This window comes from Coloeus monedula (assembly GCF_965178545.1).
Source record: "Coloeus monedula genome assembly, chromosome: 9".
Lineage (NCBI taxonomy): Eukaryota > Metazoa > Chordata > Aves > Passeriformes > Corvidae > Coloeus > Coloeus monedula.
Genome location: NC_138789.1, coordinates 10,602,852 through 10,614,288, shown reverse-complemented (window position 1 = coordinate 10,614,288; position 11,437 = coordinate 10,602,852). Strand labels below are relative to the sequence as shown.

The 11,437-nt window shown below is 38.2% G+C and overlaps 1 protein-coding gene across 1 annotated transcript in view; it reads left to right on the top strand.

Moving 5' to 3' along the window:
* The first annotated feature begins 209 nt into the window (after positions 1–209).
* Positions 210–11,437, top strand: part of GPSM2 (G protein signaling modulator 2) — a 17,129-nt gene continuing 5,901 nt past the window's right edge. Inside the window, exons 1-8 of the mRNA XM_082287294.1 lie at positions 210–388; positions 6,231–6,452; positions 7,529–7,664; positions 8,126–8,268; positions 8,741–8,864; positions 9,125–9,240; positions 10,249–10,404; positions 11,191–11,299. Of these exons, the coding sequence (XP_082143420.1) occupies positions 327–388; positions 6,231–6,452; positions 7,529–7,664; positions 8,126–8,268; positions 8,741–8,864; positions 9,125–9,240; positions 10,249–10,404; positions 11,191–11,299 (1,068 nt within the window). The 5' untranslated portion in view covers positions 210–326. The remainder of the gene's footprint in view (positions 389–6,230; positions 6,453–7,528; positions 7,665–8,125; positions 8,269–8,740; positions 8,865–9,124; positions 9,241–10,248; positions 10,405–11,190; positions 11,300–11,437) is intronic.

Genomic DNA, 11,437 nt, shown 5'->3' with positions numbered 1-11,437 from the left:
TTATGCTTTTACATCAGCTGCAAATGCTGATGCGTTATTAACTGACTATGAGACTTCAAGGCAAGCATCTTGTGTTCCCTTTGCAGAAATGCGGCTGAATGGAGCTTAAAGGGCCACAGATGAAAGAACATGAACATTTCTGAGATGTCTGGCAGTGACCTCCTTACCTCAGTAACAAAGAAGAGTTTTTCTACAGGAGCTTAGGATATCTTTACTCCAGCTTCTTAATATACTAACTGGAATGGTGCTCTGACAACAATTCTCCATAATAAAGTACTTACCCTACTACAGAACAGTATTACATTTTCTACTGATAATGTAACTCAATGGCGGAAAATAATGTTTTGATAAGCATGCCTGAAGATCGTTCCTTTCACGTACGATACAGGTAAGACTCTGGTAATTTTGCTGTAAATTAGTAAGTGCTATTAATAATAGAAAGCTAAACAAGTTTCAACAAATAGTTTGGTATCTCTGCTAGTAGTGTTATTGAAACTGAAAATTAAACCTATTTTTTTCTTGATTTTTGAATGATGAAAATTCACTTTTGCTATGTAGCAGATTATATTAGTGTGATTACATGATTGTGTAGAATTGGAACTTGCATGGTAGCGGAATAGTACATTATTGTCTGTATTTCTTTGTACTTGGGGTAGAATTGTATGATGCCTGCAGGGTAATAGTTGCTCCCTCTTTTAGCTGTTGGGCTGCCTATGCAAATTGCTGAGTTTTGTCTGCTAAAGTTCTCTGTACTTGTCCCATTATTGTTTCGATGAATGATGAGGTGTTTTCCTTGCTTAAGATAAAGAGGTTTGATTGGTAGATGAAAACTGCCTTGGTGCCTTGGACTCAAAAATACTGTTCTTGCAAGTGAAGAGGATATGGGATTTCCCTTCTGAGAGCTTTTAGCATTTTTCTTCTGAATCCCCTTTACAGACGTGGGACAACGTGTTTGCACTGCAGACTCGCTCTAATGGAGCTGAACTACAGAAGCATTGTGTAGTGCATGGTGTTTGGAAGGGCAAATCTTGCAGCTCATTCAATAGGAAGGGACACTGGAAGACTGAAATGATTGTTTAAAAATAAATAAAGAATATGGTTCTTGTGTGCTCCCCCCACCCCTACCCTGGCCATCCTTTCTTTGGACACCTTTTCATCACTAGCTAACAGCAATAAGGCACTACCTCTATTTGTAAGACAGCACATGCTATGGTTTAAAATTAATCCTTTCAACATTCTGACAATGTTAGATTGCTGTTGGATACTTTGCTTCATGTCATACAAGTCCAGTGTCCTGGCTAGCAGTGCAACCAGCTGGAGAAGCTTTTTCATGCTCTGTAAGGAGAAAAATTAGCAAATAAGCTGTGATTTACTGTTTTCTTTCTTTATGTTGCTAAAATCTTCATCCTGTGGCTTTGACCCTAAGTGTATAAGCATGATAGTTCTGTGCTGAGTATTTCCTGAAGGGACCTGCTTCCCAGCATTCCTCTACCACCATGCTGGTGCTGATGCTCTCGGTCCTCCCCAGACAATTACAGAAGGTCTTTGCTCACTCTTTAATAAAAGCAGGAGCTGTTCAGGGTACTATTATAGAAGTAAATGGGTGAAAAATGTGTCATGGCCAATTGTCTAGTTTAAACTGACAGACTAAAAAAACCTTTAAAAAAATTGGCAAGCAGAGTCAGGGTACAATGTATTACTGCTTTATGCTGTATTTCAGTACAGGTTTGAATGAGAGCGATTAAAAATATCAACAATAACAATATTCATGACCTTATTAAACTTTCCTGCAAGAGCTGTAATCTGATTAACATTTTAAAAGCATGGTGGCAAAATACTTTTAATTTAAAAAAATATTAAACTTTTCTAAGACTTAGAGAAGCTGCAGAGTAATTCAGTATATTGAACTGAAATTTTTTGATGATTTTGATAGCTATAATTTGGAAATATTTTACTTGCTTGGAGTTTAAAATTTAGTGCAGGAAAAAAAAGGTCATAAATTACTGGGGAGGGAGTTACCAGTTTTAAAAAAAAAATTGACCTGCAGGTATTATCCCAGGCTTGTTTGGCTCTGACTACTCATTCCTTCCTTCTGGCATTCCATTAGAACTGATTTTAAAGAAGTTGGAGCCCACTCCTAAGGAAAGGCTTTACTGTGGGTCTGTTCCTGACTCATTTCTTTAACCCCACAGCAGTTGATCAGTATCACTTTAGCAGCTATAAAAATTTTTATGCTGGTGGAAGGGAGACTATTTTTTCTTCTTTGATTGTTTAGTGACTGAAAACAAAATGCTAATATTACTTGATCTGTATGAATAAATGATCTGTAATGTGAATATTTGTAGAACTTGCTTCTTTTGGCCTGCTAAATTCATACACCAAAACCTTGTAACTGCTTTTATATTGACTGGAGCAAAAGAACCCAGAATTCAGGTGTGTGGTTTCTTTTGGTCTGATTTGTTTGTTTCTAACCTTACCATCAAGCATAGTTTCACGGAACCAGTGCTGCAGTGGAGTTGTGGTGGAGCTGTTTGCAGTGGTCACTGTGGAGGCTTCTCTTCTGCTCATGTGGAGAAGCCAAGAGTAAGAACAGGAGTCAGGAATGTGAGCTTTATTACAGGATGCTGTGGCATTAGTAATGCTGTGCATCTGAACTAAAGAGATGTAATTACAATAACAACGTAAATGGTTTTGACTCTAGGTATGTTATTTGTACCATGTTTCATGGCAAATTGATGACAGCTGTGTTCCCTCAAAAGCAAAATGTCCTCTTAGTTGGAATTGAACTGAGTAAAACTAAATTGTGTTCAGAGATCGTAGTAATCAATGAGTCTTATTGCCTTCATTCTTACCAGTTTTCTTGTCCTTGTTGTAAGATGAGAACAGCTGAAGGGAGGGAGGCAAAAACAAGGATGTGATATACTTAGGATTTATATTCTTAGAAATAATAAAGATTTAAAATAGAAAGTGAAAAAGGTCAGAGAAGAACAAGGGGGGGGGGGGAGAAGAAAAGAAAAAAAACCGGGGAGCTATGCAAGAGTAAAAGCTTCAAGGGACAGATAAGGATGAGGTAGTTTTACAAATGAGAAATTATTCAGGAGATGCCAGCCTTTCAGAGAACAGGTCCAGGCATCTATAAACAGCATAAGAAAATGAAGCCCTGTGTGAGCATTTCCAAGTAATATCTGAGAACGTTATCCTGTTCAGCAGGAACAGAATCTCATTACAAGTGCACAGATGAATGGGGCTTGTTCTCTTCTCCTCTCGGCAGATACATTGAATCTTTTGTTTGGCCGTTGGGTGTTGAGTAAATAATTCAATTCAGCCCTGGGAACAGAGAAAGTAATGTCATATTCTCCTTGTAACTATTTAATGACTTCCTAAAACATTGATTAACCTGGCCCTGTCTAGTCTGCCAAAGTGCTGTTTAACCATTAGTAGTGACAGGTGGAGAACACCTACATAAACCTCAAAGAACCCCAACAAAACAAAAAAAAAGTGTTAATTTGCATAAGAGCTCTTTAAGTAGCAGAGGGGAGGAAAAAACAAAACAAACCAAAACCAAACCTCTTCTGAATCCAGTTTTGGTACTTTGAAACTTTTAAAATAACTGAGTGATTTCATAGCTCTTATATAACCTGAATAAAATATTAATATTGAGTGCAGTCAACTGTGGAAATAAATATTTAATTTTCTCTGTTCTATTTTTGTATAGCTTATTTAGATTTTGAAATGGTAGGTCAGAAAGACTGGATCCAGATGGAATTAAAGCTTTAATTTGCTCTACAGATTCTAGCAACCTGTTAACACAACCTCTCTAGAGTTGTGCTCAAGAGAAGTGTTAATTTTTGCATTCTTTTTTTTACTCAAACAATTATTAATGCCCATTTTCATTTCTTTCCTGTAATTCTGTTGAATTGAAATGCTGTAATAACAGCTGATTTTCATCAGTCTAAGCCTTTTGCTTCTTAGTTGTGTTCTGTATGAAAGACCCCACATCTTTCATTTTTATAAGCTACAATAAATCTAGGGTTGCAAAGTCAAATGATTATGTTTCAAGTTCCCTGATGAAATGGTAATGCTGCCTTGGCATTTGGCATTTTTTGGTGTAGTGTGAAATGAAATGAATGCAGTCTCTCAGGGGAGTTACCAGACTGCAGCACTCTCCTGTATTGGCCTTGTACCTTTTTTAACTTTGCCTTTTCTTCACTGATTATGTGGCTGATGTATCACAGTTAAAAAATTTTTTTTTTTAATTTAATGGAATAAATTCACTTACGGAAGCAGAGTGCAGTGTAACATTTTGACTGTTACATCACACACACATTTTGCTGAAAGTTCTGTTCTTTTTAGCCATTCAAGCTAAAAATCCAAAGTGTGTGGCTCTGTAATAGTCCAAATCTGTGTACTGAGAAGCACCATATTTTCTAGCTGTCACTCTAATTGGATATGTCACTTAACATGAGGTGCCCGGAGAGAACCTCTTTGGATAGGATTAAGATTACCCAATGAAATGTTTTAAGTCTTAAACCTTCAGTTGCTGATGGTGTAATCATTTCTGCCTTTTTCTGTCTTACGTTCAACACATGCACAATGTAATGAGACCCAAGTGGTGTGTTGTAGCAAATAGGAATGCTTTAACTTCTCTGAGAAGAATTTCCAAACCTAAAAATACTGCATGTGTTATGGATATCCAACCTGAGAAGTTGGGCTTGGCAAGAACTTCTTGCTGGAGTTATCTTTTGCTGTCAGCATCTTTACCAACTACCAAACAGACAGTGCTTTTGATTGCAGGAGTTAAACATGTCGGTCATTTTGCTGTGCTTTAGTTGTGGCATGTCGAAGAACAGCAGGTATGGTAGTATTTTGTGGTTTGTATTGTACTTGTGATCCCAGTTCTAGTTCTTTCGGAAGTCATTAGGTTTTTCAAAAATATTTTCTTCCTGTTCAGATTTGAGTAGAATTTTGTATAATCAATTTTTTTCTAGTTTAGAAAAATAAAGAAATGTAAATATTGCAGGTATATTAAAAACTTCATCACTATGTCCAGTCAAAACATGTGGTCTGGTGTTTCCATTAAAATAACTTTTGCAAAAGGCAGCATTTGATTGTCCACCTTTTGGCAATATTAGCACATGCTTTTTCAACAATTACAGAATGTTTCTTACTGAGTTTTCATTTTGAAAAAAATCTTTAAGAAACCGGAATGCTGACATTTTTGTAAGCTTTTTAAAGTGCATGTATCTTGAAAAAGCTGGAGAACCATATTGCCTCAAGATTGAGACCTGGAGCTGTCGTCTTTCTCATCTTCTGCTGCCCTGCTTCCCTCGCATCTCAAAACTGGAAAGTAGGAGATGTTTCGATAAAATTTTTTAATGCTTACTGAAATGTTACATTTTGTACTCCTGAACTCACAGGGGCAAAAATGCATGTGAATGGTTTTTGGCACTGTAGTTCTCTATCAGCTTTTGTTCATGTTCAAAATGTCATATTCTACAAGCTCATTTCTGACTGCAGTATTTCATACCTGTATACTTACACAATTACTTGTTAATAATAGTAAAAAATATTCCAGTGGGTTCTGGAATGATGGTGTATCAGCGAAGTAACTTGAATTGACATACATTTTGTCTTAAATTGAACCTAGATATTTTTTCTTACACTGAGAATTTTCATAGCAGTGCCAGTATAAGAAATGAAGTTCCAAGGAGTATTGAATTACATAGGAAGCAACTTGGGGGAAATTAGTCTTTGATACACAGAATATTCTTATTTAGGTTTTTGCCTGTGAATCATTTTGCAGGTTACTGTGGTATCACCCTAAAAATTTAAGCGCTTCCATCTGTCAGAATCAGTATTTGTCAGTAAGAGCTTGATTTCTAGGTAACTTATGAAATTATCTAGATGGTGAAAACTGTTTTTGAACCCTGTGGGTGCTACATATGGACAAAGAAGTGTTTGGTTTCCTCTCAGAGACTGAAAAAGAAAATAAGAAATTGTAGCTGCCTGTTTAAATATTATTTTGTTCAACACCATCCAAGCTGTAATTTCCATGTCAGGCTTAGTTTCTGTAATACTAAAAAGCAAGGCTCGTTGGTTGTACTGTGGTGCTGACTCCCTGTCCTAAAGAAAGAGAGGTCCTCTGAGTAAAATAATGCCCTGTTCAGAGCTCAGGTGCTGGACAGAGTGTGGCATTCGGAGTGACTTTGCCTTTTGCTTCCCTGGTGCAGGATGGAGGCTTCCTGCCTGGAGCTGGCTCTGGAAGGCGAGCGCCTGTGCAAGGCAGGAGATTGCCGGGCTGGAGTGTCTTTCTTTGAAGCAGCTGTTCAGGTTGGAACTGAAGATTTACGAACCCTGAGTGCTATTTACAGCCAGCTGGGCAATGCCTATTTCTACCTGCATGAATATGCAAAGGCTTTGGAATACCATCACCACGATTTAACTCTTGCAAGGTAATTGTTCTCCATGTCATCCATTCTGGTAGGTACGAGCAGCTGACTGTTCATTTTCCTGCCAAACCCTGCTGTTAACACTGGCCAATGAGTCAACATGGTGGTGGCAGAGGGCTGGGGGGCCTGGCAGGTCAGGTCGCCTGGCTGCCCTCTAACCTGGCAGCTAATGCTTGGTCTAGCACCATAATCCTAGAACTGATTGAGGCCTCACCAGGTTTCTGGATGATTAAGTGGCTGCTTTAAATCCACCCTTTCTTTACCCTTCCGTGTTTCTAAAACTTAGTGTTCCTAATTCTCCAGATTGTTAAGCTGCTCTCTTGTTTACTAGACAGAACTCCTTAATGTTTATCTGTGTAAAACTCATAATGTAATACTGTGAAATTAAAACCCCATCCATTTCATATGCTATTCATGTATCTGACTTCTACTGATTTGTATAGATCCAATAAAAGACACAGGCATATAATGTACTTAACTGCAATTTATGCATAAATCTGTTCTTCTCCCTGCCTTAACATGTTCTACTGCTGTGATGTTGTGGGCATTTGTTTTGTTGTGCTGTCCCCCAGGTATGACAGTCTGAGTGGTTCAATGGCAGTCTCTTGCCTTAGTCTCATTTAGAATATAGAAATGAAGTAGTGCCTTGAGCTACAGAGGAGACTGTAACTCTTAAACCTTACAGTAAAGCATTTCGTTGAGTAAAAGGAGATAGTCAAGTAAAATGCAAATGCAGTTAAACTTCTCTTTCTAATTCTGTCTTTCTACATCATCTTTAAGAATTTTCTCTCTATTCTCTTCCTAAAAGATGTGAATAAAAAAAAAAAAAGTTCAGCAGATGAGCCAATACCATGAATACCAGCAGCTGGCCAAACAGCACCAACAGAATGAGATGTCTGTATCCACAGATTGAACGATGTTTATGCATGCAGTTCAGATATAAAATGAACTGAACACATATACATTTACATGGTTGTAGTCTCCTTCCATAAATTCATGTAATTCTCTACCATACATTGACCAGCTGCTTGATTTAAATCATACGCTGTTTTCTGGGTACTTCATTTCTGCAATTTTAGGACAATTGGAGATCTACTGGGAGAAGCTAAAGCTAGTGGGAATTTGGGCAACACCTTAAAGGTACTTGGGAATTTTGAAGAAGCTATTGTTTGCTGTCAAAGACATCTGGATATTTCCAGAGAGCTTAATGATAAGGTAAGAATTATACTGGAATCTGGATGTAAAGTGCTAACACACATGCCTGAACCCTGTTGTACTTGTAAGGAGTTGTGCACCTTTCAGAGGGAAATAGTGAATACTCTATTATTTCTTCTAGGCAGTAAGAATCTGTTAGTTGGAATACAGTTGTTTGTACCTGGAAGACTATAGATCCAGGTTAAATATTATCCTATTTTCTGGTGGGTTTGTTTGTTTTTAATTTAATTTTTAATGGTAATTGACTTCAGGAATGTATCTTGCTCTTCAGAAAGAAGTAATATGCAAAACAATTGGATTGAGGGATACAACTGGGTAGGTGATAACATCTTCAGAATGGGCAGTGTGTGTTCACAAATAATTAAGGAACTTTTTTCCTATCTGTGGATTGTACAAATAGTTGCTATGACAGAAGTCTTTGAAGCATGAAATTTTAATGCCTTCTTTAACTTCTGGTTCAGGTTGGAGAAGCAAGAGCACTGTATAATCTGGGAAATGTGTATCATTCTAAAGGGAAAAATGTAGCTAATGCTGGGACTCATGATCCAGGGGAACTTCCAGATGATGTGAAAAATGCTTTACAAAAAGCTGCAAATTATTATGAGTAAGTAGTAGCTTTAAATGTTGGGGGCTGGGAGGATGTGATCATGTAGCTCCTTAGAATATGGGAGATTTGCAGGGCCCTGAGCTAAACTATGGAATGCTTCTTTGCAGAACTGAGGTACCTGTCAAGTTGGTCTTTCCAACAGGACAGTGCACTGGTTTTTTTATCATGCCCTCCCATGTAGTTAAAACCAGCAGAATTCTTCAGGCTGAGACAACTTGTTATACCTGTGTGTGTAACTAGAGGGGAGCACACTGGCTTGAATAAGAATGCAGTGGAGTTTGGTATCTGAGAGGAAATATTTCCTACTCAGATTCATGGTTATATGAAGGCCATTAAAACAGGCCAAAGTAGAATACTTCTACCTTTTCCTTTTTATAAGAATTTTTTAAATTATTATTTAAATGACTGTGAGAAAAAACCCAAACCTTTTAAAAGTTGCTATTCTCCTCCTCACTTTCCCCCAAAACAGGGAAAACCTGACAATAGTAACAGAGCTGGGTGACAGAGCAGCACAAGGGCGTGCCTTTGGAAATCTGGGAAACACACACTATCTTCTGGGCAACTTCAGGAGTGCAGTTTTAGCCCATGAACAGGTACAACAATGTGCTAGTAGTGAATTCTGTTCTAGCAGAATATCAGGTTGCTTCTGACCTTTAGTACATGTATTGTGTTGGATCTTGTTGCAAGCTTTTTAATGAAGGTTTTAAATCTTAATGGCATAACTTCAAGTTTTGCTGTTCTTATCAAGCATTGTTGACTTAAAGAATGCATTTTTTTCATGCATTTCTGCATGCAAATGTATGTTACACAGTATAAAGTGGAGTAAATAATGCAGTTATTTCACATTTTTAAGCGTCTCCTAATTGCAAAGGAATTTGGTGATAGATCAGCAGAAAGAAGAGCATACAGCAACCTTGGAAATGCCTACATATTTCTGGGGGAATTTGAAACTGCTGCTGAATACTACAGGTGAGTGACTGCTGATAAACACAATTTATACCTCTTGCACAGTTTAATTCTGTTGTGCCTGGCACTGTAGCTTACTGTGGAACAGCCATCTCTTCAATATACACTTCAGAAAAAACTCTGTTTAGCTAAGAAATTTTTCCTTTGTTGTTTAACTATTCTAGCTCTTTTAAGGGAGGGAAAGCATTAATGCTTTTTATTTTTTTAACTCTTGTTACTTTAAATAGATTCTTTGCAGTACTGTAGACAGAACATCTTCCCACTGCTAGGCATTTATTCCCTTTATTCTAGAAGCAGGCATTACTGTCTCAGCTCTTAGTGAGTTCTGGAATGATGTGAGTAGCTCTCCTACCCTGAGATGGGTGGCTGCCTCAGGTGTGCTCACCAGCTCAGAGAGGTGGTGCACAGCAACATAAATTTACATCTTTAGTCTGTATTTTCAAGCCAGACTTCTTGATTTCTGCACCACTAAGCAGTTGCTGCTGTACTTGGGAAAGTAAAAGCTTGGCAAAGATACAATATAGGTGTTATCAGCATCTTACTGGGTTTTCAGAGCACACCTGTTCTTAGGGAGAAAACCCTCAGTACTGAGCTTATAGATCCCCTCTTAGCACTCCAATTCTTCTTGCCCAACTGGGCTGGGCTGGCTTGGTGGATATAGGCCTATCCTGCCATGCTGATGGGGAAGTAGGTATTGTAACACTGGTATTAAATGGTGCATCCTGCCAGGGAAACTCCTACAAATTATTAATGAAGCAATAAATTAAAAGATGCTATTTGAGGTATCAGGCTGCTCGCTAATAAAGTAGGTGGAAGTAGGTTGCAGTGGAGGGGAGTGGAAGACTTTGTAAGTCTGCAAGTGTAAGAGTTTTATGTAAGATGGCTAAATCAGGGCACCAGGTTGGCAAAACATTGGCCAATCCATTACTAAATTGTGTAACTGATTTTTGGGTGTGCACTTTGAAACCTTCTCCTTGCAGTGGTTTCTGAGGTGAGTGACCTCTCTTCCAGGAGGACGCTGCAGCTGGCGCGGCAGCTGAAGGACAGAGCTGTGGAAGCTCAGGCCTGCTACAGCCTGGGGAACACCTATACTCTGCTCCAGGACTATGAGAAAGCAATTGATTATCATTTGAAACACCTTGTGATTGCTCAGGAACTACATGACAAGTAAGCCCTAAGAGATTGTTTAATGTATGTGTGACACTCCTGTTGCCTTCAACTCTACTGTCATTGTTCCCTATGTGACAGCTGCGTTAATGTGAATTCCCTCAATGCTGGGCTTTGGTTTTCATATGGAAAACAAAAATTACGCATGATGGTATTTCAGCTAATGAGTCTTGAGATGAAAGACAAATTGATGAATGACTGTTTCTACATCACCTCCTGTCAGCACATCTGTGTAAATTAAGGAAAGGAAAAGCAGATCTTTCTTTCATGACTTCATTATAATAAATCACCTTACTGTCATAAGAATCTGTCTCCTACTTGTCCACAAGCTAATAATCAAGGAAGAGATGGGGGAAGGAGAATAACGCAGCATCAAGCAATATTTATATTGCAATCCTGATTTCTGAGGCCTTTTTCATAATATCAGGTGTAACCAAAATTTTTTACATTTAAATGTACATCTTCCTAAGTCAGTAAGAATACGGAGGACTAATAAAGCATGCAAACTGAGGAAAAGCAAAGTAGGTTATACAATGTTCCATGGTTACAAAACTCATTTGTTTGCTATGAGCTTAAAAATTAAAATTTTGATTAAATTTGTTTATATCTATTTATAACCAGATCACACTCCTTTAAATACAGTATTTAATGTGTTGGTGTTGGAATGGCCTCTGATGATTGCCTTTGGTTTTTTTTGGCCCAGCAAATTACTGTGGCAGTGCTGTGAAAACCTGACCTCTGGTGTTCAGCAGGTAGAGGTGTAACTGGAAATGTGTGTTGTTTCAGAATTGGGGAGGGAAGAGCGTGCTGGAGTTTAGGGAATGCATACACTGCTCTGGGAAATCACGACCAAGCCATCCATTTTGCAGAAAGGCACCTGGAGATTTCGAGAGAGGTATGATTTTCATACTCCCGCTATGTTGGCTGTTGGTTTTTGCTCTCACTCACAAGGAGGTTTTACAGAGGTATGTCCATGCATCGGATTTTGAGCAACAATGCATTTTGAATGATTTCAGAGACGTTGATTCCACGT